This window comes from Pan troglodytes, chromosome 13, assembly GCF_028858775.2.
Source record: "Pan troglodytes isolate AG18354 chromosome 13, NHGRI_mPanTro3-v2.0_pri, whole genome shotgun sequence".
NCBI classification, from domain to species: Eukaryota; Metazoa; Chordata; class Mammalia; order Primates; family Hominidae; genus Pan; species Pan troglodytes.
This window is the reverse complement of record NC_072411.2, coordinates 132,773,795-132,801,302: the sequence shown is the minus strand read 5'-3', so window position 1 is coordinate 132,801,302 and position 27,508 is coordinate 132,773,795. Positions and strand designations below refer to the sequence as shown.

At 40.8% G+C, this 27,508-nt stretch overlaps 1 protein-coding gene across 28 annotated transcripts in view; it reads right to left on the bottom strand.

Annotated features, from left to right (window-relative positions):
* Positions 1–2,321: 2,321 nt before the first annotated feature.
* SP100 (SP100 nuclear antigen) overlaps positions 2,322–27,508 on the bottom strand; it is a 129,287-nt gene continuing 104,100 nt past the window's right edge. For all 28 annotated transcript variants that reach the window (XM_009444521.5, XM_063791681.1, XM_054679498.2 and 25 more), the window contains 5 exons: positions 8,526–8,641; positions 6,917–7,037; positions 6,541–6,612; positions 5,879–6,022; positions 2,322–5,095 (listed from right to left, as the gene is read on the bottom strand). In XM_009444521.5, the coding sequence (XP_009442796.2) occupies positions 4,985–5,095; positions 5,879–6,022; positions 6,541–6,612; positions 6,917–7,037; positions 8,526–8,641 (564 nt within the window). In that variant the 3' untranslated portion in view covers positions 2,322–4,984. The remainder of the gene's footprint in view (positions 5,096–5,878; positions 6,023–6,540; positions 6,613–6,916; positions 7,038–8,525; positions 8,642–27,508) is intronic.

Below are 27,508 nucleotides of genomic sequence, written 5' to 3'. Positions count from 1 at the left end.
AGAGATAAACAGAAACTAGCCCTGGAAAACGAAGAATGGAAGACTTCTCTGCTGGTTTCAACCAATGGCCTGACACTGTTGGCAGACTCCCCTCCCTTTTCAAGATTTCAACATAACAGTTGACCAACTTACAAATCATTCCTTCCTGATAAATGACCACTGTCCACAGACTGGTTCTGGCAAGGTCATGGAGGCTGTGCACATAGCACCTTTATGTTCTGTTTCACCTTTTGACATATGGAGCCTAATTTTACTGCATTTTAATGTTATCTCCACCCCAAAGTGAACATGGGTCATAAGTAACATATGTATTTATTTAACCTGCATGCATGTGTGTGATCTCCCTTCAGGAATATTTATAGAGCCTCCTGTAACCTGTTGAAGATGTATACTTGGCCAACTCATTCATTTACCAAGGTGTCCAGCTCTTGATTTTTTTCTAGTTATATTGGTGAAGAAACATTCTTTATGGCTGCCTACCTATCTCACTTCTAGGAACATCATGGCATATTAGCTGTTGCCATAGATCCCCATGAGACAAGGTGAAGTCACTTGTCCTTACCTGCACACCAGGCCCGTATAGTGGAAAGTATGATGTTCTATGGGTTCTATGGAATGTCTCTGAGAACAAGGTCCTTCAGGAAAACATTGTAGCAGAAAACAACAGTTAACATAGCCCTGGGGATATGAATATGTATTCCTGTCTTTTCAATGTAAAAGTAAACTCTTTACTAATAGGGATTGAAAGAAATGTTTTTTGCCATATCAGTAGCTGGATACGAAGTGCCAAAAGGTATGTTGTCGTGTTCTAGTAATACTATCATATTTGGCACACCAGTTGCAATTGGGCTATTATAGGGTTAAATGTTCCCTGTCATCTATGTGACCCATCGGTTTGTTTTATTTTGTTTTTAACAGAGGACATACAGGTGAATTGAATGGAGATATTACAGAGGCCAGTTGATATTTTTTAGGTCTTTGAGAGTGCTAATCCCTGCAATTCCATATTTTTGCTTGGGGGATGGCAATTTCAAGGGTCTCCACTTTGCTTTTCCTACTACAATGGATATTATGTCACAGGCTAGTGAACCAATGAGGGTTCTGCTAGTTCCTAAGTGCAGTCATTCAAATTATGTACACAGGGACTGGAGAAAAAATTGCAAGGTCTGTTTATGAAGCCAAAGGACACACCATGAGGCTGACTTAGGCTAGTTCTCTATTTCTCACCTGGCCTCTGTAAGAATCTATTGTGATGATCATGGAGGTGATTTACATCTCTTTATATATCTCTTTATATATCTCTCAGCCACCTCTTGGAGAGTTATTCATCTCTCTGAGTATCTCTCATATATACACACACACATATATGCATGTATATACATATGTGTATACATATATGTATGTATATACATGTGTGTATACATATATGTATGTATATACATACGTGTGTGTGTGTGTGTGTATATATATATGCTAATAAACTTCTGTTTTTCTCTTGTTAATCTGTCTTTTGTTACAGGGGCCCCAGAGGATCTGGGTAGGGGAAACTTAGAAGGGTAGTGGGAAAATTATTTTTTCCTCTTTTACACATGCAAATACACCAGGGTGCCCTGGCAGAATCATTTTCCAACAGAACCAAGAATTGTCTGGCCACGCGTGGTGGCTCACGCCTGTAATCCCAGCACTTTGGGAGGCCGAGGCGGGTGGATCACGAGGTCAAGAGATCGAGACCATCCTGGCCAACATGGTGAAACCCCGTCTCTACTAAATATACAAAAAATTAGCCGGCCGTGGTGGCAGGCACCTGTAGTCCCAGCTACTCGGGAGGCTGAGGCAGGAGAATGGCGTGAACCCAGGAGGCAGAGCTTGCAGTGAGCTGAGATCGTGCCACTGCACTCCAGCCTGGGCTACAGAGTGAGACTCCATCTCAAAAAAAAAAAAAAGAATTGTCTGAGATTTTAGTGCTCAACGGAGGAATGCTTCCATCCCCTAAACCAAATACGATTCCATGAATTGAAAGTTGGAGGTGCTATGTAGCCACCACAGGCTTCCTGATGCCACTGGGTAAAAGGTGAAAATGATACCATCTAGTATTCAGTATGGTAATCAGTGACAAAATTACATATAAATAACAGTAGCTTTGTGTAATAGGCAATAATCAGTAATAAAATTCAATGGGAAAAGATTGCTTTCACAGCAACAACAAAAAATACAAAACTGAATAATTGGGAAGATATAATATGATCCTTTATAGAAAGACTTTATGTTATCAGTTGTAAGTTTCATTCTAAATTATTCAATAAGAGAACTTGATAAGACAATTTTATTATTAAAAAATTTTTTTAATGATCCATTTATTTACAATTAAAAAAACTTTTAGGTTCAGGGGTACATGTGAAGGTTTGTTATATAGGGAAACTCTTGTCACGGGTTTGTTGTACAGAGTACTTCATCACCAATAGGTACTTTTTCTGCTCCTCTTCCTCTTCCCATCTTCCACCCTCAATAGACCCTAGTGTCTGTTGTTCCCTTCATTGTGTTCATGAGTTCTCATCATTTAGCTCCCACTCACAAGTGAGAACATGTGGTATTTGGTTTTCTGTTCCTGAATTAGTTTGCTAAGGATAATAGCCTCCAGCTCTATCCATGTTCCTGAGACATGATCTCATTGTTTCTTATGGCTGCATACTATTCCATGGTGTATATGTACCATATTTTCTTTATCCAATCTGTTACTGATGGGCACTTAGGTTGATTCTGTATCTTTGCTATTGTGAATAGTGCTGCAGTGAACATTTGCATGCATGTGTCTTTATGGTAGAATGATTTATATTCCTCTGGGTATGTACCCAGTAATGGGATTGCTGGGTGGAATGGCAGTTCTGCTTTTAGCACTATGAGGAGTTGCCACACTGCTTTCCACAGTGGTTGAACTAATTTACACTCCCATCAATAGTGTATAAATGTTCCCTTTTCTCCACAACCTTACTAGCTGTTATTTTTTGACTTTTTAGAAAGAGGCATTTTGACTGGTGTGAGATGGTGTCTCATTGTAGTTTTAATTTGCATGTCTCTAATGATCAGTGATATTGAGCTTTTAAAACATGCTTGTTGGCCGCATGTGTATCTTCTTTTGGAAAGTGTCTTTTCATCCGGGCATGGTGGCTGATGCCTGTAATCCCAGCACTTTGGGAGGCCGAGGTGGGTGGATCACCTGAGGTCGGGAGTTCAAGACCAGCCTGACCAATGTGGAGAAACCCCGTCTCTACTAAAATACAAAATCAGTCAGGTGGTGCATGCCTGTAATCCCAGCCACCTGGGAGGCTGAGGCAGGAGAATTGCTTGAACCCGGGAGGCAGAGGTTGGGGTGAGCCAAGATCACGCCATTGCACTCTGGCCTGGGCAACAAGAGTGAAACTCCATCTTAAAAATAAAAGTGTCTTTCATGTCCTTTGCCCACTTTTTAATGGGGTTGTTTCTTTTTCTCTTGTAAATTTGTTTAAGTTCCCTATAGAAGCTGGCTATTAGACCTTTGTCAGATGCATAGTGTGCAAATATTTTCTCCCATTTTGTAGGTTGTCTGTTTACTCTGTTGATTGTTTCTTTTGCTGTGCAGAATCTCTTAAGTTTAATTAGATCCCATTTGTCAAATTTTGCTTTTGTTGCTATTGCTTTTGTCTTTGTCATGAAATCTTTGCCTGTTCCTATGTCCAGGATGGTATTGCCTAGGTTGTCTTCCAGAGTCTTCATAGTTTTTGATTTTACATTAAGTCTTTAATTGATCTTGAGTTGATTTTTGTATATGGTGTAAGGAAGAGGTCTAGCTTCAATCTTCTATCCCAGTTATCCCAGCACCATTTATAAAATAGGGAGTCTTTTTCCCATTGCTTGTTTTTATCGACGATCAGATGGTCATAGGAGTGTGGTCTTATTCTGTGCTCTTCGTTCTGTTCCGTTGGTCTATGTGGCTTTTTTTTTGGTACCAGTACCATGCTGTTTTGGTTACTGAAGCCCTGTAATATAGTTTGAAGTGGGGTAACATGATGCCTTTAGCTTTGTTCTTTTTGCTTAGGATTGCCTTGGCTATTTGGGCTCTTTTTTGGTTCTGTATGAATTTTAAAATAGTTTTATCTAATTCTGTGAAGAATGTCATTGGTGGTTTGATAGGAATAACATTGAACCTGTAAACTGCTTTGGGCAGTATGGTCATTTTAATGATATTGACTGTTTCTACCCATGAGCATGGGATGTTTTTCCATTTGTTTGTGTCATCTCCAATCTCTTTGAGCAGTGTTTCGTAATTCTCATTGTAGAACTCTCTCACCTCCCTGATTAGCTGTATTCCTAGGTATTTTATTCTTTTTGTGGCAATTGTGAATGAGATTGCCTTCCTGATTTGGCTCTTGGCTTGGCTATTGCTGGTGTATAGGAATACTAGTAATTTTCGTATACTAATTTTGTATTCTGAAACTTCTCTGAAATTGTTTATCAGCAGAAGGAGCTTCTGGGCTGAGACTAGGGGGTTTTCTAGATATAGAATCAATGTTGTCTGCAAACAGGGATAGTTTGACTTCCTCTTTGCCTATTTAGATACCCTTTATTTTTTTCTGCTTCCTGACTGCTCTGACCAGGACTTCCAATACTTTGTTGAATAGGAGTGGTGAGAGAGGGAATCCTTGTCTTGTGCTTGTTTTCAAGGGGAATGCTTCTTTTGCACATTCCATATAATGTTGTCTGTGGGTTTGTCATAAATGGCTCTTATTATTTTGGGATATGTTCCTTCAATACCTAGCTTATTGAGAATTTTTAACATGAAGGGGTGTTGAATTTTATTGAAAGCTGAAAAGACAGTTTTAAAATGGCAATGATAAATTTTGGAGAATTGTGATGTAGAGTTTCCCCAGGAGCAGTCAGAGATTAGTGGGACCACAGGCACATTGCGTAGCTAGCTGCCAGAGGATCTGAAGGGAGGAGATAAGAATGGCTAAATAAACATTATAATGTTCTTGCTTGTTTCCTGAATTGCAAAAATGTTTCTGAAATTCTTCTCAAAGATGTCCTGTACTTGAATTCCCAGTCTGGTGAATTTATCTTCCTAAAAAAGCAAAGAAAAAAACAATATAGCAATTATGCAATGAGCTGAGACACCCAGTGTTGCAGATAACCTGGGGCCTCATTTTAGGTTATCCCAAATGTTAAGTGAGAATTAATCTAGTTAAGAGTTGCTTATGTTCCTTGATAATTTAATTATTTATCTTTATCTGGAAGACAAGTTGAAATACTACTACACTGAAATCTAATTTCTGATCAAAAGCTTATGGATTAATTTAACTTTTAAAAATTCTACTTGTGTGATTTTTATGCACAGCGTTTTCTGAGTAACCTTATGATAGTACAGAAATGTTTAAGGCCATTTAATAATGTCTTCCTTTTCCCTTTACTCTCACCCCTTGACATAATCCTTGTTAATTTCTGAAATAGTGCCAGGAAGTTCAGATGTAAAGAAATTCAATATTTTGACATTTGAGACCTTTGATTTGGTATCTTCCTCTAGAGAAGAGAAACACTTTAAATGCCTTTAAAGTGCACTTCTATTTCCAGTAGAAACAAATGAGTCTGCAGCCTACTGTTCTCTATGGGTGAAAACAAACCATCTAGAAATGAGTCAACTCTGAGGTTATATATAGGACCATGTTTGCAATGGCACCTTCCAGTTTGCACTACAGGGCTTTTAGGATACTTCCAGGATTTGTAGTTGTATGGGCTTGTCATATGATAAGGGCGATTGTAACATTTACCTGACATGAAAAGATGACAGGGAAAGTGACTTTAAAGTGATGTAATCGAAAGAGAAAAAGAAGCAGGGAGAGCCACTCACCCTGTAAAATTCCTTGTGGTTATGAAAGATGAGACGCATGTCCTGCACAAACCCTTCTACTCGGGTGTACATCTGCTCATTCAAACTTCTCTTGACTTTGTTTAACCACATGGGCTTCTGTGGGCCCTGAGACCCCTTTCTGTTCTGTTGAGTAAAAGACCAAAATGAGGCTATCAGCCCAGTGCCATAGACTCCCACTATTATGGAATAAAGGTTTGTGGGGTTCCCCCAATCCATAGGTCAAAATCCTAACCCCCCTGTGAAGGTACCAGGAGGTGGGACCTTTGGGAGGTCATGAGGTAAGAAGGGTTGAGCCCTCATGAATAGGATTAGGGCTCTTATAAAAGAGACTCTGGAGAGTTCTCTCCTTCTCTTTCTGCCACTCAAGAACACAGGGAGCAACCCTGTGTCATCTCTGCCACCTAGAAGACAGCCCTCTCCAGAACCGGACCCTACTGACACCCTGATCTTGGACATGCAGACTCCAGGACTGTGAGAAAAACATTTCTGCTGTTTAAGCCACCTAATCTATGATAAATTTCTATAGTAGCCTGAACTAAAAACTCATCAACAAGCCAAATAGAATGGCACCTTGTACCATGGGATTCAGATCACAGATTTGACAAATGCCCGTATAAGCATTTTTTTTGGCTGTTACTTACATAATATGGTTCTGAGGCGAAAAAGCAGCTTTTCGAATCACAGTAGACCTTCAAGAGGAGGAATTCACATTTCTGCAAAAGATGGAGGCCATTTCAAATTAAATGCAATTTAGAGAGAAAGAGCTCATATGAGTGCCCAAAGAGAACACACGACTCCCAAACCTGTGGACTCTTTGAAACAAACATGGCATGGGGAGTTTCTTTGGACCAGGATTTTTCTTTGGAATATGAATTGTAGCATTAGGTCATGGAGCAAAGCACACCACAGGCCAGCAGTTTGCTTTTGGGCTCCATTCCTTGAGCACTTTGTAAGACTGTGCTTCTCCTGCCCAGGTGAACAGAAAGGAAGAGGCTTCAGGTTCACATTTCTACTCACCAACTGCTCCTCAGGCAGCATCTGCCTCATCAGGACTTCAGATTCCTGATGACCTGATTGGCTTTCTGGGCATCTTTCCTGAATAGTCTTTATCCTGCAGAAGATGCAACTCCACGGGTTCCTGAGAGATGGGGCATAAAGTGAGCAATGGCAGGTTCTGTGAATCAGCCACCATTCCTACAGTTGTTCAAGTCCTCTGCTCAAGAATGCCTAGTGGTTTCCACCTTGTATCCAACTTCTCTCTTGGAGACCTCTGCACTAGAGCCCCATTTGGACTCAGTAGCCAAAGGCATGCCCTCCTACCAATAGTGATAGCAGGGGTGATCATCTATTGGCTGAAGTGCCCCATGAGTGACAGAATCTCATTCACCTCAAAACTTAGGGTTTCCATCTGAGCCACTGGGAACTTGATAATGAGCACTGTTTGCTACAGTTATTGGAAATGAGTACCTTAAGCACAAAGTGTTGGGCCTCTACAAGTCAATCAGATCACAGAAAAATCAGAAAACAAGTTCTTGTTTCTCAACTTTGCTGAGTAAGCACAGAGCACAGGCTATAAGCATCCTCTCCCTTGGCCCTGCCATATCTTATACCTAGAATCTGTGCTGCAGAAACTTCTTGAAAAGGAAATCTCCAGAGAGGTGTCAGATATCTTTCATTTGTTCCTAGATTCATTCTCCAACCTTCTCTACTAGGCTGTCTGTGCTAGGAGGCTCTTGATAATCAGGCAAGCACAATGACCCATCCTAGTGATGCCAGCATCCCCTTGGCCATGTAGTGCTTGCTCAAGGAGCCTGTTACAAAGTGCTCCTTTGAGAGCACTTTGCATCTCTGGTGCAGAGATAGGGGCTATACAAGGGCTCAACCAAAAAGCTGATTTTTCTTCTGCCTCCGCAGATTGGCCAACTGGTCAAAAGCAGAGGTTTATGCTGATCCCCTGAGATGACACCCTGGGAGCAGGTGGGTCACAGTAGCCTCCTCCATTATGGAAGGGCAATGCTCTGCCCTCATAGAGTCAGACACATTCCTGGTAGAGATCATCCTCTCAGCCTTAACAATTCTGTCCACACACCACTCACAGAGCACCTTATCAATCTCCGTGGTATCCTGCACACCATCACCTCTGTCCAAAGGCACATTTTTTAGCAAAGGAAGTGAGCAGGGGACTCACACTTGCAGAACTCACAGGTCTCAACATGTGACCTGTGACCCAGGGTCAGTTGGCTTGATAGACTGCTGCAGCACTGGCTTTACCAGCTGTGTGATGGTCCCACAGCAGGTGGCATACGCTTTAAACCAGCAGGCAGTGTATGATGGCATCATTAGAGAGCATGGGTCTGGGAGCCAAGTAGGGGAGGTAGAAGTTGACACCTCTTACTATTGCACTCAATAACCACTTGAAGAGTTTTTGCTTCCCATTAATCTGCTGCTACCAGCACTGTTCAACAGCTCTGGATAATACTTGTGGATCTTGATGCTAAGGAGCCTGCTCCTTATGCATCAAGAAACACATAACCAGGTACAGAAACTCTGCAGAGTACTCATGAGTGGCAGGAGGAGCTGTACCACAAGAAGGAAGGGCTCAGGGAAGGGGACATGTCTTACTCACTTGTTGGCTTCCACGGGTGGGATGTGGCAGCGCTCATGAAAGGATCTTGGACAAGTGTCGCAGCAGAACAGCCGTCCCCATTTGTTGCACACCTCACATATATTTGAGTTTTCCGGCTAGAAGGGGAGATGTAGACATCACCGGGATCAGTGAGACCCTTGGACCCTAGAATATGTGACCTTTTTATGTATCAAGGGCACACTTGTAAATTTCTCTCCTCAAAATATTAAGGATTGCTGAGTGGAGATCTCAGAAGACATTTTGGTCTGCGGCAAAGTTCAGTAGATAGTGGCTGTGTGTCAGGCCAGAAAAGTTTTCTTTATGAAACCAGAGATTCTGACATGATGACTAGTGACAAAAATAAGATGAATTAGAGATTATTTGAGCCATTTTTTAAACAGCTGGGAAAACCTGGCCCAGAAATAGTGTCTTTTCTAGCTGTCTACATCGTATCCTTTAAACTGACTTGTCAAAGGGTGATTTACTGAGAATTTAATATGATGGAATAAACTTCTGAGATATCACTGCAACCCACACTCTTGCCATAGCAAGAATGAGTTGAAGAAAGGGCTTGGGGAGGAGTTCCTAGATGTCAGTTCTTTTCCTGGAGGGCTCTGGGCCTGCAGCAGTACCTCTGGGATGGAAAAACCGTGGGCAAGATGACCAGGTGGGCACCAGGGAGTACAGGGCTTTTTGCTTTTTGCTCTGGGAACCTGGAGGAAGAGTCCCCATGACTTAGTCCCCATGACTTAGGCATGTAAGGTGTTGTAATTTCTCTTCCTCTACAAAGTCACTATACAAAGAAGAGACTAAAGTCACATAAATAAAAAAAATTCTAGGCTGCAAGATATATCTTGCCCATGTGTTCCCTTTCAATGGCAGGATTTGAGTGGCCTATTAGGAGCCATTTCTTGGGCACATCTCCAAGGGGGGTGCCTGAGCTTCCCCTGCAGTGGGGCCTTGTAACTGTTTTTCCTTTTTGTTGTAACAGATGAGACTCATCGATGCTGACCACTATTTTTAGGCTGCTGGGTCAAGGTTTCTGATACATCATCCTATAAAGTACACTGCAAGTGGGCCCCAAGAAAGAATAAATACCACAGGCAAATCCTATGTTTGAAGTTCCATTGTCTAGAAAGCCTGCAAACTTGATGTATGTCTCTTTAACCTTTTTAGTAAGAATTTTTTTCTTTTGTTTAGAAGTGGTTCTCAACTTGCTCTGTAGTAGAATCCCCTGGGAGCATTAAAAAAAATCTCTGGAGCCCCATTACCAGAGGTTTTGATTCAGTTAGTCTGGGTTGGTGTATAGGCATCAGTATGTCTTAAATATTATCCAGATGGTTCTAATGTGCAGTCAATAGTTGAGAACTCTGGCCTCTAATGCAGTGGTCTCTGGACCAGCAGCAGCAGCACCTGGAACTTGTTAGAAATGTACAGCCTTGGGCTCTGCCTCTCACTTACTGAATCAGAAGCCTAGGGGTAGCTCCTAGCCAGCTGTGGTCTATGAAGTCCTTCAGGTGGTTCTGATGGACCCTACACAATTGTGGCAATTGTGATTCAACTGTATTGCACTACAGTGACTCACAACTTTTCTTGTGCTAGAAAAACACAAAACACCAGAGGAGCTTTGGAAACACCAATTCTCAGGCAGCACCTCAGACCAATAACATCAGAATCTTTGTTGGGCGGTTGAGGGGGGGGATCCCCAGGTGATTGCAATGTGCAGCCAAGGTTGAAAACCCACATTACAAAGTGGTTTCTCCTGAGTAAGGGCTGGGAGGTCAAAAGTAGAGTCATTAACAGCCTACAAGTTTGTCTAGGAAAGTTTTTGAAAAGGGGTGAGGACTTCTTTGCTGGAAGAGTTGCCTTTTCCTCTTCACAGAGGGCTTGGCTGTGGGCTGTAAGAAATGGCCCTATGGGTCTCCCTTAGTCATCAAACAAGTTATGCAGACCCCAGAGATGAGAGCTGTTTGACTACTGAAGGGTCTCACCTCCAGCAAAGAAACAGAAACAGTGTGGATTGATCTAGATCTTGCTAGGGAAGAGCATTGGCTAAGAAAATAGAGGGCATGGCAACTTCTTTTCTATCCCCTCTCAATTAGTGTCCTGTACCAGTCCAGCTGCATGGCATTTTTGTTTTGAGACAGGGTCTCACTCTGTCACCTAGGCTGGAGTGCAGTGGTGCGATCACAGCTCACTGCAGCCTCAACTTCCTGGACTCAAGTAATCCTACCACCTCAGCCCCTGGAGTAGCTGGGACTACAGGTGTGTCCTACCATGCCTGACTAATTTTTGGTATTTTTTGTGGAGGTGGGGTTTTGCCATGTTGCCCAGGCTGGTCTCAAACTCATGGGTTCAAGTGATCCTCTTGCCTCAGCCTCCCAAAGTGCTAGGATTGCAGGCATGAGTCACTGTGCCTAGCTTACATGGCATTCTTACAGCAAAAGGTGCTCCTTGCAGTTGTGCAAAAGGCTGACCCTGCCTAAAATGCTCATCTCATTGCAATGAAAAGAATCAAAATGTGACTTTGTTTAGACAGGGAAGTCACCCATGATTTTGTTATTGAAATACCAGGGGTTCAGTTTAGGTCCTGCTGCTTGCCACGCAGAAAGCCAATCACTGAGACAATGAGTATTGCCAAGCAAGAAGGCTTTAGTCGGGTGCTGCAGCCAAGGGGATGAGAGATCAGTCTGAAATCTGTCTCCCTGACTCACTAAAGTTAGGGGTTTATATAGCAGAAATGTATCTATATGCAGGGAAGCAGGAATTAGGGAGTGGTAAGGAGGAATCGGTTAACAGGAAGGAGATTATTGGTTAGGCAGTCATAAGGGGTGAGGAGTTTGGCATCTCATTGTCCAAATACAGTGATCTGGTGAGTTTCAGTCCCTTGATGTTATGTGGGAGGTCTGACGGTTGGTTTCCTGAGAAAGAACTCAGATAAGACAAATGTAACTCTCTCAAGTTTTAAGACTGAGAGGGTCAATTTCTATGTTTATTCAAAATAAACTGTAAAAATCAGATTTATGGGACAATTGGGTTCATTTCAGTGCCCCTTTTCTGTTTATCAATTCCTCAATCATGGGGAACTGGTTGTCAATCTTTCTGGCTGTTTCATGCTGATGAGGAGTGTCGTGGGCAACTCCATACCATGGGTGACCCACATAGCCACCCAAAAATCAAAAGTTAACTGAATACTATAGGTTTCTTCTGAAACACACTATTTTTCTCTCCAGTCTCCCACTTCCACTAAAGACAAATCACAGCAGGACCAACCTACCTGCCAAATAAGCTTCAGTCCCATATACTTGGCTTATTTGCCCACACAAAGTGCAGCAAGAACCATTGTCCATGTAGGCTATCTTAAACTGGCTTTGCTGGAACCTCTCACAAGGCCATTTCAGTCAAAGCCCTGGGAAAATGACCAGTTCCTCCAACTGTGTCTCATTATAAAAGAAAACATATTCTTTTTTTTTTTTTTTTTTTTTTGAGATGGAGTCTTGCTCTGTCACCCAGGCCGGAGTGCAGTGGCATGATCTTGGCTCACTGCAACCTCCACCTCCCAGGTTCAAGTGATCCTCCTGCTTCAGCCTCCCGAGTAGCTGGGACGACAGGCATGCACCACCACTCCTGGCTAATTTTTGTATTTTTAGTAGAGACGGGGTTTCACCATGTTGGCAGGCTGGACTCAAACCCCTGACCTCAAGTGATCCACCTGCCTTGGCCTCCCAAAGTGCTAGGATTACAGGCATGAGCCAACACACCCAGCAGAAAACAGATTCTTATTAAACATACGCAAACACATTGCCATGAATTAATAATATTCACAAATAGTTTATGAATTCTGGAGAAATTAGGCAGAGAGAGAGAAATATGCCTCAAACTTAGTTTACAAGAGTAATGCTCCTCTCAATTGTTAAAGGCAGCAATGTTTCAAACAAAAAAAATCCATAAGAAATTATTTCTGGCCTCCATTTGTTCAGTGTAGGCAACTAACTCCTGCTCTGCTTCATATTAGGTTAGTAAATTTTATGAATGTATCAGTTTTTCAGTTAGTTTCTTGGATGTTTTCTCTCTCTAATCTAATGGAACAACCTCCAAAGTCATCAGAAACCTACATTCAAGAGTCCTTTTCATGAACTCCCCCAAAGAAGCAAACCATGGACTGTAGCTGATTATAAGTCACTTTTTTTTTTTTGAGGTGGAGTCTCACTCTGTTGCCCAGGCTAGAGTGCAGTGGCACGATCTCGGCTCACTGCAACCTCCACCTCCCAGGTTCAAGGAATTCTCCTGCCTCAGACTCCCGAGTAGCTGGGACTACCGGTGCCTGCCACCATGCCCGGCTAATTTTTTTTATTTTTAGTAGAGACGGGGTTTCACCATCTTGGCCAGGGTGGTCTCGAACTCCTGACCTTGTGGTCCACCCGTCTCGGCCTCCCAAAGTGCTGGGATTACAGGCGTGAGCCACCATGCCCGGCTGATTATATGTTACTTTTTGAGAAGAATCAATGCAAAGTAACAATAGTGGATGTCAAAAGTCTTAAGCAAGCCATAGTTAAAGACACAGTTGATGAGGAAATTTGGTTATTTCTGTGACATATAACAATTCAACATAATAAGCATAATTATTACTGATGGCATATATTAAAACATGTAAGAATCATACAATCCTGGAGCACATATTAACAACACATCTACATAAATATAACCCAAAAGAAGTTGAACACCACCTCAGATGTGACAACACTTTCTGCATAATTCTAATGTAACAAATAAGTCAATAAGTCTAGTATGTCTCTCTTGAACTTCAGGGAACCTAATATGCAAATAAGTTAGTTTGAGGTCAAAAAGGCTGAATTTAGAACTTGAAATTTTTACTCTTGGAAAGTCTGTCAAATATCGAAGTTTTAAGACATTTGATATTACAAAATAGGATCACAGGTCACTGTAAAGTAGTCATTGATTTAGCTAAGAAGATGAAACAAAACATTTACCCTTCTTTTTTTTTTGAGACGGAGTCTCGCTCTGTCACCCAGGCTGGAATGCACTGGTGCAATCTCAGCTCACTGCAACCTCCGCCTCCTGGGTTCACGCCATTCTCCTGCCTCAGCCTCCCGAGTAGCTGGGACTACAGGTGCCCACCACCACGCCCGGCTAATTTTTTGTATTTTAGTAGAGATGGAGTTTCACCATGTTAGCCAGGATGGTCTCAATCTCCTGACCTCCTGATCCACCCACCTCGGCCTCCCAAAGTGCTGGGATTACAGGCGTGAGCCACCGCACCTGCTGACATTTACCCTTTTCTAGAGAGTAGACTCAGTTTCCCAAACAATGAAACCTAATAAAGACAGCATGAGGCCACCTAAATGTCTTTCTTTCCTCCTTTTTTTGCACCCTGTAGTTATTCAAAAAGTAAATAAAAATATTTCATTAGCTCTCATATGAAAATTTTGTTCAAAAGAGAAAACCAAATTTCACCTTTGTATAGTGTATTATTAATATTAAAAGTAATTTTTAAAACCTTATAAACAATTTTAATTTTATCAGTTTGTTTGTAATGTAAGATCTCCATAAACCTTTTACAATTTTCTGTTAAAGAGCCGATTAATGCTCCAGGAAAATGCTGTTATTCTGACACATGGGCCTAGACTCTGGCCTTGAATCAGTGTGCTTTTGATATTAATATTTAATTTATAGAAAACCCTCAAATCTCACATGTCCACATCTGCCATGACAGTCCCTTGGCCTAGACAGATTGAATAGTTTTAATTTCTGGCCCAGTGTCTCAGGAAAGCAGTTCATTTTGACTGTCATTTTCTCCCAGGTCTGAAGATGAGGCTTAAACTAGGGTAATGTTCAAGATGTAGCAGAAGTAGGTGCCTTTTTCAGACCCAGAAGTTAAAGCCCTGTAACTTAACAGCACAAGGATTGGTTAAGAGGACATTTATGCTGCAGAAAGTCCTATCATTTTCTGTGACATGTCACAAACACTGTGATTTAGTGTCCAGTAGTTATTACTTCCTATAGCACTTCAAACCATTGTATTAAAGTATTTAGGTTACTCCTCGCATATATCTAATTGCTAGCATTCTGGTGACAGAACTGTGACTAAAAGTGTAAAAAATGGGATAGGTCCTATTTTAAACTTATCAAAATGAGACAATTAACTTTTCTCTCCATCATTAAAAAATGGTAAATGTAAATATTAGTTTTGGAAATTTAGCATGAGGATAAATAATCTCCTTTCATTTAGATACTATGCAACAAAACAGGGACAAAATGAGATTAAGCACACACACGGTAATTTCTTTTTAGCTATTTTGAAAGAGCATCAGGGCCGGGCACGGTGGCTTATGGCTGTAATCCCAGCACTTTGGGAGGCTGAGGCAGGTGGATCACATAAGGTTAGGCGTTTGACACCAGCCTGGCCAACATGATGAAAGCTCGTCTCTACTAAAAATACAAAAATTAGCTGGGCGTGGTGGTGGGCGCCTGTAATTCCAGCTACTGGGGAGGCTGAGGCAGGAGAGTTGCTTGAACCCAGGAGGCAGAGGTTGCAGTAAGCCAAGATCGCAACACTGCACTCCAGCATGGGTGAAAGAGCGAGACTCTGTCTCAAAAATAAATAAATAAATAAAAATAAAAATAAAAGAGCACTAGCACACATTTCCATGATTGGTAATATAGTACTGACAACTAATTAGGTAACTTTCTAATCAGTTACAGTACTGACATCTGATTAGGTAACTTTCACCACTAGACTCTTCAAACCAGTGAAACACTTGTGGATACTTTGTTTTCAAGTACACACATGAAAGACTCAACAGTGATAGAAGGCTTGGGATCAAAACTCACTAGTCTCACATCTTTTTTTTTTAGTTACTACTTAATCTAAGTGAATGTCACTTAATTTTAATAATGGTAAAGATAACTAAAGTAATTTGAGAGAAATCCCAATTAGTATAATTTCCTTAAGGATAGGCCAATATTTTCTGAACATTAAAACTTTGTACCTATATCATAGTTTTTCCTCATTAAAGGAAAAGATCTGAAACTAACTCAAATTATTGATTGAATTAAATTACCTTGGAAAAAAACACCATTTAAACATTTCTATTCTCACCTACTTTTCAAATAACAGAATAAAAAAAGTGCTATTACTTTTCAGAACTTATGTCTTTTATTTATTTATTTATTTCTAGGAACCGTAAAGCTCTTACAGCTCTCTAGATCGTTAGAAGTAAGGAAAACCATCAAATTTTAAGTGGTCGGTGTCCTCTATTAATTTTTGGAGACTTGACAAAGGTAGATTAGGAAGTTTAGATAAATAGAGAAAATAATGAATTGTTGGAAACGCATAGGAAACAAAATGACTATTCATAGAACCAAATAAAAGCCTTCCATTAGAAACTAAAAAACATAAATTCATATATGTATATATAAGGAAAATCCAAAGGAGAACAAACAGCAAATACATGAAAATTAGGAGCAAAAACAAATAAATAGGAAACCAACCTCCAATTATTCTTCTACTCAGTTTACCTTGGAGGCTATAGTATTATTCAGAGCCTAAAAACATATGATGAATATTTTGTTCCTGATACACAATTAAATGTCCTTAGGTCCACCACACCCACTATACATTTTGTACAATTTAGAAACTCATTTTAGGTATGTAACTAGGAAGTACTTTAGTGCTAGTACTATCTATGCACAATAGCAGATAGAATGTGAAGCAATGCAAGCGTGTATGTGAAATTTGGCTCCACAGTACATCTGGCTTCATGCTTAATTATATTAAAAAAAAGAACTGCCAAACTGCCAATGTATTTCTTTTTTTTTAAATTAATTAATTTATTTTTCTTTTTTCTTTTTTTAAATATACTTTAAATTCTAGGGTACATGTGCACAACGTGCAGGTTTGTTATATAGGTATACATGTGCCATGTTGGTTTTAGCATTTCTCCTAATGCTATCCCTCCCCCAGCCCCTCAACCCCCCAACAGGCCCCGGTGTGTGATGTTCCCCGCCCTGTGTCCATGTGTTCTCATTGTTCAACTCCACCTATGAGTGAGAACATGCGGTGTTTGGTTTTCTGTCCTTGTGATAGTTTGCTTAGAATGATGGTTTCCAGCTTCATCCATGTCCCTGCAAAGGACACAAACTCATCCTTTTTTATGGCTGCATAGTATTCCATGGTGTACATGTGCCACATTTTCTTAATCCAGTCTATCATTGATGGACATTTGGGTTGGTTCCAAGTCTTTGCTATTGTGAATAGTGTTGCAGTAAACATACGTGTGCATGTGTCTTTATAGTAGCATGATTTATAATCCTTTGGGTATATACCCAGTAATGGGATCGCTGGGTCAAATAGTATTTCTAGCTCTAGATCCTTGAGGAATTGCCACACTGTCTTCCACAATGGTTGAACTAATTTACACTCCTGCCAACAGTGTAAAAGCATTCCTATTTCTCCACATCCTTTCCAGCATCTGTTGTTTCCTGACTTTTTAATGATCGCCATTCTAACTGGCATGAGATGGTATCTCATTGTGGTTTTCATTTGCATTTTTCTGATGACCAGAGATGATGAGCATTTTTTCATATGTTTGTTGGCTGCATAAATGTCTTCTTTTGAAAAGTGTCTGTTCATATCCTTTGCCCACTTTTTGATGGGGTTGTTTTTTCTTGTAAAGTTAAGTTCTTAGTAGATTCTTGATATTAGCCCTTTGTCAGATGGGTAGATTGCAAAGATATTCTCCCATTCTGTAGGTTGCCTGTTCACTCTGATGATAGGTTCTTTTGCTGTGCAGAAGCTCTTTAGTTTAATTAGATCCCATTTGTCTATTTTGGCTTTTGTTGCAATTGCTTTTGGTGTTTTAGTCATGAAGTCTTTGCCCATGCCTATATCCTGAATGGTATTGCCTAGGTTTTCTTCTAGGGTTTTTATGGTTTTAGGTCTAACATTTAAGTCTTTAATCTGTGTTGAGTTAATTTTTGTATAAGGTGTAAGGAAGGTGTCCAGTTTCAGCTTTCTACATATGGCTAGCCAGTTTTCCCAGCACAATTTATTAAATAGGAAATCCTTTCCCCATTTCTTGTTTTTGTCAGGTTTGTCAAAGATCAGATGGTTGTAGATGTGTGATGTTATTTCTGAGGCCTCTGTTCTGTTCCATTGGTCTATATATCTGTTTTGGTACCAGTACCATGCTGTTTTGGTTACTGTAGTCTTGTATTATAGTTTGAAGTCAGGTAGCATGATGCCTCTAGCTTTGTTCTTTTTGCTTAGGATTGTCCTGGCTATGTGGGCTCATTTTTGGTTCCATATGAACTTTAAAGTAGTTTTTTCCAATTCTGTGAAGAAAGTCAGTGGTAGCTTGATGGGGATAGCATTGAATCTATAAATTACCTTGGGCAGTATGGCCATTTTCATGATATTGATTCTTCCTATCCATGAGCATGGAATGTTCTTCCATTTGTTTGGGTCCTCTTTTATTTTGTTGAGCAGTGGTTTGTAGTTCTCCTGGAAGAGGTCCTTCACATCCCTTGCAAGTTGGATTCCTAGGTATTTTATTCTCTTTGTAGTAATTGTGAATGGGAGTTCACTCATGATTTGGCTCTCTGTTTGTCTGTTATTAGTGTACAGGAATGCTTGTGATTTTTGCACATTGATTTTGTATCCTGAGACTTTGCTAAATTTGCTTATCAGCTTAAGGAGATTTTGGGCTGAGACAATGGGATTTTCTAAATATACAATCATGCCATCTGCAAACAGAGACAATTTGGCTTCCTGTTTTCCTAAATGAATGCCGTTTATTTCTTTCTCTTGCCTGACTGCCCTAGCCAGAACTTCCAACACTATGTTGAATAAGAGTGGTGAGAGAGGGCATCCTTGTCTTGTGCCGGTTTTCAAAGGGAATGCTTCCAGTTTTTGCCCATTTAGCATGATATTGGCTGTGGGTTTGTCATAAATAGCTCTTATTATTTTGAGATACATTCCATCAATACCTAGTTTATTGAGAGAGTTTTTAGCATGAAAGGCGTTGAATTTTGTCAAAGGCCTTTTCTGCATCTATTGAGATAATCATGTGGTTTTTGTCATTGGTTCTGTTTACGTGATGGGTTACGTTTATTGATTTGCGTATGTTGAACCAGCCTTGAATCCCAGGGATGAAGGTGACTTGATCATGGTGGATAAGCTTTTTGATGTGCTGCTGGATTTGGTTTACCAGTATTTTTTTGAGGAGTTTCGCATTGATGTTCATCAGGGATATTGGCCCCAAATTCTCTTTTTTTGTTGTGTCTCTACCAGTCTTTGGTATCAGGATGATGCTAGCCTCACAAAATAAGTTAGGGAGGATTCCCTCTTTTTCTACTGATTGAAATAGTTTCAGAAGGAATGGGACCAGCTCCTCTTTGTACCTCTGGTAGAATTGGGCTGTGAATCTGTCTGGTCCTGGACTTTTTTGGTTGGTAGGCTGTTAATTATTGCCTCAATTTCGGAACCTGTTATTGGTCTATGCAGAGATTCAACTTTTTCCTGGTTTAGTCTTTGGAGGGTGTATGTGTCCAGAAATTTATCCATTTCTTCTAGATATTCTAGTTTATTTGCATAGAGGCATTTATAGTATTCTCTGATGGTAGTTTGTATTTCTGTGGGATCTGTGGTGATATCCCCTGTATCATTTTTTATTGCATCTATTTGATTCTTCTCCCTTTTCTTCTTTACTAGTCTTGCTAGTGGTCTATCTATTTTGTTGGTCTTTTCAAAAAACAAGCTCCTGGATTCATTGATTTTTTGATGGGTTTTTTGTGTCTCTATCTCCTTCAGTTCTGCTCTGATCTTAGTTGTTTCTTGCTTTCTGCTAGCTTTTGAATTTGTTTTCTCTTGCTTCTCTAGTTCTTTTAATTGTGATGTTAGGGTGTTCATTGTAGATCTTTCTTGCTTTCTCTTGTGGGCATTTAGTGCTATAAATTTCGCTCTACACACTGCCTTAAATGTGTCCCAGAGATTCTGGTACATTGTGTCTTTGTTCTCATTGGTTTCAAAGAACATATTTATTTCTGCCTTCATTTTGTTATTTACCCATAGTCATTCAAGAGCAGGTTGTTCAGTTTCTATGTAGTTGTGCAGTTTTGAGTAGTTTATTAATCTTGAGTTCTAATTTAATTACACTGTGGTCTGGGAGACAGTTTATTGTGATTTCTATTCTTTTACATTTGCTGAGGAGCGTTTTACTACAAATTAGGTGGTCACTTCTAGAATAGGTGTGATGTGGTGCTGAGAAGAATGTATATTCTGTTGATTTGGGGTGGAGAGTTCTGTAGATGTCTATTAGGTCTGCTTGGTCCAGAGCTGAGTTCAAGTCCTGGATATCCTTGTTAACCTTCTATCTCATTGATTTGTCTAATATTGACAGTGGGGTGTTAAAGTCTCCCATTATTATTGTGTGGGAGTCTCAGTCTCTTTGTAGGTCTGTAAGGACTTGCTTTATGAATCTGGGTGCTCCTGTATTGGGTGCATGTATTTAGGATAGCTAGCTCTTCTTGTTGAATTGATTCCTTTACCATTATATAATGGCCTTCTTTGTCTCTTTTGATCTTTGTTTTGGTTATGGTTAAAGTCTGTTTTATCAGAGACTAGGATTGCAACCCCTGCTTTTTTTTGCTTTCCATTTGCTTCGTAGATCTTCCTCCATCCCTTTATTTTGAGCCTATGTGTGTCTTTGCATGTGAGTTGGGTCTCCTGAATACAGCACACTGATGGATCTTGACTCTATCCAATTTGCCAGTCTATGTCTTTTAATTGGGTCATTTAGCCCTTTCACATTTGAGGTTAATACTGTTATGTTTGAGTTTGATCCTGTCATTATGATGTTAGCTGGTTATTTTGCCTGTTAATTGATGGAGTTTCTTCATAGCATCGATGGTCTTTAACATTTGGAATGTTTTTGCAGTGGCTGGTACTGGTTGTTCCTTTCCATGTTTAATGCTTCCTTCAGGAGCTCTTGTAAGGCTAGCCTGGTGGTGACAAAATCTCTCAGCATTTGCTTGTTTGTAAAGAATTTTATTTCTCCTTCACTTATGAAGTTTAGTTTGGCTGGATATGAGGTTCTGGGTAGAAAATTCTTTTCTTTATGAGTGTTGAATATTGGCTGCCACTCTCTTCTGGCTTGTAGAGTTTCTGCTGAGAGATCTGCTGTTAGTCTGATGGGCTTCCCTTTGTGGGTAACCCGACCTTTCTCTCTGGCTGCCCTTAACATTTTCCTCTTCATTTCAACCTCGGTGAATCTGACATTTACGTGTCTTCTGGTTGCTCTTCTCAAGGAGTATTTTTGTGGTGTGCTCTGTATTTCCTGGATTTGAATGTTGGCCTGTCTTGCTAGGTTAGGGAAGTTCTCCTGGATAATATCCTGAAGAGTGTTTTCTAACTTGGTTCCATTCTCCTCGTCACTTTCAGGTACACTAATCAAACGTAGGTTTGGTCTTTTCACATAGTCCCATATTTCTTGGAGGCTTTGTTCGTTTCTTTTCATTCTTTTTTCTCTAGTCTTGTCTTCTCACTTTATTTCATTAATTTGATCTTCAATCACTGATATCCTTTCTTCCACTTGATTGAATCGGCTATTGAAGCTTGTGCATGCGTCATGAAGTTCTCGTGCCATGGTTTTCAGCTCCATCAGGTCATTTAAGTTCTTCTCCACACTGTTTATTCTAGTTTATTCTAATTAGCTATTCGTCTAACCTTTTTTTCAAAGTTTTTAGCTTCCTTGTGGTGGGTTAGAACATGATCTTTTAGCTCGGAGAAGTTTGCTATTACTGACCTTCTGAAGCCTACTTCTGTGAACTTGTCAAACTCATTCTCCGTCCAGTTTTGTTCCCTTGCTGGTGAGGAGCTGCAATCCTTTGGAGGAGAAGAGGCGCTCTGTTTTTGGAATTTTCAGCTTTTCTGCTGTGGTTTCTCCCCATCTTCGTGGTTTTACCTACCTTTGGTCTTTGATGTTGGTGACCTACAGATGGGGTTTTGGTGTGGATGTCCTTTTTGTTGATATTTTTGCTATTCCTTTCTGTTTGTTAGTTTTCCTTCTAACAGTCAGACCCCTCAGCTGCAGGTCTGTTGGAGTTTGCTGGAGGTCCACTCCAGACCCTGTTTGCCTGGGTATCACCACCAGAGGCTGCAAAACAGCAAATATTGCTGCCTGATCCTTCCTCTGGAAGGTTCATCCCGGAGGGGCACCTGCCTGTTTGAGGTGTCCGTGAGCCCCTACTGGCAGGTGTTTCCCAGTCAGGCTACCTGGGGGTCAGGGACCCGCTTGAGGAGGCAGTCTGTCCATTCTCAGGCTTCAAATGCCTTGCTGAGAGAACCACTGCTCTCTTCAGGGCTGTCAGACAGGGATGTTTAAGTCTGCAGAAGCTCTCTGCTGTCTTTTGTTCTACTATGCCCTGCCCCCATAGGTGGAATCTATAGAGGCAGTAGGCCTTGCTGAGCTGTGGTGGGCTCCGCCCAGTTCATGCTTCCCTGCCTTTTTGTTTACAGTGTGAGCTACTCAAGCCTTAGCAATGGTGGGTGCCCCTCCCCCCACCAATCTGCAGCATCACAGGTTGATCTCAGATTGATGTGCTAGCAGTGAGCAAGGCTCTGTGGGTGCGGGACCCGCTGAAGCAGGCATGGGAGGGTATCTCCTGGTCTGTCGGTTGCTAAGACTGCAGGAAAAGTCAGTATTTGGTCAGGAGTATACTGTTTCTAGTATACTCCCTTGCCTAGGAAAGGGAAATCCCCCCACCCTTTGTGCTTCCTGGGTGAGGTGATGCCCCGCCCTGCTTCAGCTTGCCCTCTGTAGGCTGCAGCCAGAGTCCAACCAGTCCCAATGAGATGAACCAGGTACCTCTGTTGGAAATGCAGGAATGGCCTGTCTTCTTCTTCAGTCTCGCTGGGAGCTGTAGACCGGAGCTCTTCCTGTTTGGCCATCTTGGAGTGCCAATGTATTTCTTCACAAACTTTCTTAATTTACTAATTCACCTTCATCAAGACTAAGAGCTTTAACTATGAGCAATGTTAATTAGTCAAGTTTCTCCAATTTTCTATCAGGTTTTAAATAATATTATCTAAACTTTTCAACTTACTGTTTTTTCTGTACACTCATGAAGATAGACACACAGGGAAACAGGGAAAAAAATTACCTGTGGCTTACACAGACCATCTATGACATGGTTGAACTTTCTGTTTTGTCCTAAATTTTCTTTTTCTTTTTTTTAAAAAATAAGTCATTTTACTTTAGGACAAAAATTTACCATACAAAATCCTTTCTCATACAAAATTATTCTCCTTTCTATGTAACCTTCCTTACCAAAATTACATCTTGATATCCATAACTCTCTTTACATCTCTCTCCTTTACTTACTTGTTCCTTTTTACCTTGTTTCATAAATAACCTTTTCAAGCCCATAATTTGAAGTAACCTTCAGATAACCTCTGAATTAGACAAAATTATTCTTTTTCTCAATAAAAACACATCTTCTTTGGCACGTTTTATATACAGAATTACATATTAACTAGAATTCTTGTCCTTAGTAATGTTAAATTTTAGTGAAAACCTAGGAAGCAAGAAATCCTGAGTTGCCTATGAGATACTAGCATTTTATAGATGAGAAACATTCTGCAATTTTTAGAAACATGTTTCCCCATATCATAACCTTTTCTTAATTGGAAATTACCAGACAACCAATGAGCATCCAAAATGACTTTAAGATTTTAAATTACACAAAAACTTTATCTATAGCACTTATCCATTTATATTTTATTTATTTTTAGTAGTTTATAAGATTCTTTATGCATCATTTCCTTGTTAACCATTTTATAACCTGTGAATATCAAATGTTCACCTAAGTAAGAACTTTAAATTAACTGCATGGGTATTTTCACCAATAACTCAGAAGATTCAACTGTTTTGATTAAATAAACACATTAAATTAGTCTTGCTTATTAAAAGAATGATCATTTTGTTTTGGCTGGGTTTATACGTTTTTTTCCTTTTCTTTTCTTTTTCTTTTTTTTTTTTTTTTGAGATGGAATCTCACTCTTGATGCCCAGGCTGAAGTGCAATGGTGCAATCTTTGCTAATTACAACTTCTGCCTCCCAGGTTCAACTGATTCTCCTGCCCCAGCCTCCTGAGTTGCTGGGATTACAGGCAACTGCCACCACGCCTGGCTAATTTTCTTTTTTTTTTTTTTTTTTGTATTTTTAGTATAGACAGGGTTTCACCATGTTGGTCAGGCTGGTCTCGAAATCCTGACCTCAGGTGATCCACCTGCCTCGGCCTCTCAAAGTGCTGGGATTACAGGCATGAGCAACCACACCCAGCTGGTTTATAGTTTTATAACCTTCTGTGCCAAGCTCTGTCACCTCAAAATATCTAGCAGAGACAAATATAAAATCCAGACAGAAATATATGCTGACAATTCTAAAGACATTTATATTTTTATTTTACCAATAATTTTTTTTTTTGAGGTGGAGTCTCACTCTTGTCACTTAGGCTACAGTGCAATGGCATGATCTCAGCTTACTGCAACCTCTACCTCCCAGATTCAAGCGATTCTTCTGCCTTAGCCTCCTGAGTAGCTGGGATTATAGGCACCCGCCACCATGCCTAGCTAGTTTTTAAATTTTTAATAGAGGCAAGGTTTCTCCATGTTGGCCAGGCTGGTCTCAAACTCCTGACCTCAGGCGATCTGCCTGCCTTGGCCCCGCAAAGTGCTGGGATAACAGGTGTGAGCAGCCACATCCAGCCTATTTTACCAATAACTGTAAAGCCAGATTGTTTATTAAAGATGTTCTTAAGTCATATGAACTTGAAAAATACTTTGAACTTAATTAATGAATACTGTTTTGCTTTTATTTATTTATTTTTATTTTTTATAGAGATGGGGTTCCACCATGTTGCCCAGGCTGGTCTCAAACGTCTAAACTCAAGTGATCCACCTGCCTTGGCCTCCCAAAGTGCTGGAATTATAGGCGTGAGTCACCATCCCTGGCCAGCACTTTTTTAAAATAAGCCAATTTGGTAGGCATAACATATAACATAATAAAGGTAAATACACATAAACACATCTAAACGTGTATACACACAAACAAAGATCCAATTGCTTTTACTTCAGAATTATAGCCATGAGATAGCAATACAAATTCACTGGTCTACAAACATGTTCACATGGCTACACTTTGCCCGGATATGTTATCTGGTGAAGGCTGTGAACCAAAATTTTGGGTGAAGCAGTTTTCAAGGCAGTTTGATTTTTAAAGGCCAAATCTCCCCAGGCTCCAAAGAACACTGGGGCCAGCATTTTGGGAGGCTGAGGCAGGTGGATCATTTGAGATCGGGAGTTTGAGACCAGCCTGGGCAACATGATGAAACCCTGTCTCTGCTAAAAATACAAAAATTAGCTGGGCGTGCTGGTGGGTGCCTGTAATCCTAGCTACTTGGGAGGCTGAGGCAGGAGAATCATTGAACCTAGGAAATGGAGGTTTCAGTGAGCTGAAATGGCACCACTGCACTCCAACCTGGGCAACAGAGCGAGAGTCTGTCTCAAAAAAATAAAGTAAAAAATATTTTTAAAAAAATAGAACACTGGGGCTGGGCGCCAGTGGCTCATGCCTGTAATCCCAGCACTTTGGGAGGCCGAGGCAGGCAGATCATGAGGTCAAGAGATTGAGACCATCCTGGTCAACACTGCAAAACCCCGTCCCTACTAAAAATACAAAAAATTAGCTGGGCGTGGTGGTGTGAACCTGTAGTCCCAGCTACTCGGGAGGCTGAGGCAGGAGAATCGCTTGAACCCAGGAGGCAGAGGTAGCAGTGAGCTGAGATCACACCATTCTACTCCAGCCTGGGTGACGGTGCGAGGCTCTGTCTCAAAAAAAAAAAAAAAAAAAAAAAAAAAAAAAAAGAACAACACTGGGGCCAAAGAGCACTAAAGGAGAACATCACATACTAACCAGGCCCAACTCTGTTTAGTACAGCAGCTTAAAAGCCTGGATACGTGGAACTCCATCCCACTTTCTCATTTAACAACAAACTCCAGATTCCAAAGAATATTGGGGCTAAACAGTATTATGAAAGAATATCAGTTTATCAAATTCTAATTTCCCATGACTGTATCAACACACACACAATCACCAAAACACAATGATCCATCTGCTGCCACAACAAACAAGCCCCAAGACTGTACCAACTAAAACAGTCAAGAGTGTTTTCCTTTCTCCATCGGTTGGGCTTTTTCAGCCTGCAAACAGAAATTCCTTTGGAATTTCCCAAATCGATAGGAGCCAATCCCACTGTCTGGTACCTGCAATGAACACTCAGTTGCTGGAACACACACACAATTACAAACAATCCATCAAGAAAGTCCATATCAAAACAGTCAGGGTGTTTCCCTTTCTCAGCCATTTGGGTTTTTTCAACCTGCAAATGGAAATTCCTTTAAAATGTTCCCCAATAGAGAAGAGCAGATCTTGCTGTCTGGGCCCACAAAGGATACTCATCTATCCAGATGCAGATGTAGAATTTCAAAGGCTGTTCTTCCTAGGCAATCAGGAATGTGGTTTGGGCCCGTAGCAGCAGGGCCAGAGAGAATCCAAAACTCACCTCCAGTCAAAACTGAGTGGGCAGCTGCTTAGGAGGGCTTCTGAGACTCGTGGCCCATGGCAGCCAAGCCACAAGCAACATGTTTACTGTCAGGAAACCAAAATCTGTTGTTGAAACACCCTGATCTAGGTCCAGCTGCTCACTGCACAGAAAGCCAATCACTGAGACAAGAAGTATTGCCAAGGAAGAAGGCTTTAATCAGGTGCTGCAGCCAAGGAGATGGGAGATCAGTCTCAAATCCATCTCCATAACTGACTAAAATTAGGGGTTTATAGGGCAGAAATGTAACTACATGCAGCAAACTAGGAATTAGGGGTAAAGAAGAGGAATATGTCAACAAGAAGCAGATAGTCAGTTAGGCAGCCACCGGGGGTCAGTTACCTGGGTTGCATTGTCCAGATGCTGTGACCTGGTGTGTTTCAGCTCCTTGTTACAATCTTAGAGGCCTGATGGTTGGTTTCCTGAGAAACGGCCTCTGATAAGACAAATGGAGCTTTCTGAGATTTCAAAACTGGGGGGCTCAAGTTTCACATTTGTTCAAAAGAAACTATAAACATCAGTTCTATGGGACAGTTGGGTAAGTTTCAAGTTTGGCAGACTCCCTTTTCTCTGCATCCACATGGCAAGCAGAGAAAGGATGGTGAAAACCTACAGGCCACTTTTGACAGTTTAATTTAAAAGTAAACAGGCTTCCAGATTAACCTACCTTGGGAAGGTCTTGTGATTCATGGTGAAATCCTGTCCCTGAATCTCATGATGAGTTCCTCAAGTTGTTGACATACTGATTAATGCATACCCCACTGACCCTGAAAAGGGTGCTGACTTATTTCTGAATCATAAAGTTTTACTGATTGTCTTACATGAAGACATTTGAGCCTGTATGTTGCAATCTGTATCCAATGATTGTAACCTCTCTATTGTATCCTCCAATAAGAAAGGACAATTCTGGTGTGAAGAGTCCCTCTTCCTTCTCCTGACCCTACCTATAAAATCATTCCAACTTGTAACAGACACTGGAACACTCTCAACTTTGTTGGTGTGTTTTCTTGGGTTGATCCTCACATTTGGCTTTCAATAAACTGTTATCAAATTATTTATTTCTCAACAGGCTTAATTTTCATCAACATTCCGGTGTAGTTGGCAGAATTTTGGAGTGACCTCCCTGGACCACATACTGCGGCCTCCGACCTTTGTGCAGGTACTGGCAATGAACACATTGTGTTCCTGAACTTGGATGTCCTGGCTGGGTGTTGCAGAGGAGTTCCTCCCAAAATCAATGAACCTCCCATCGTGGTGGAAGTTCTGGTTTTTTGAAGCTGGTTTTCTCCTTGGCTAGACAG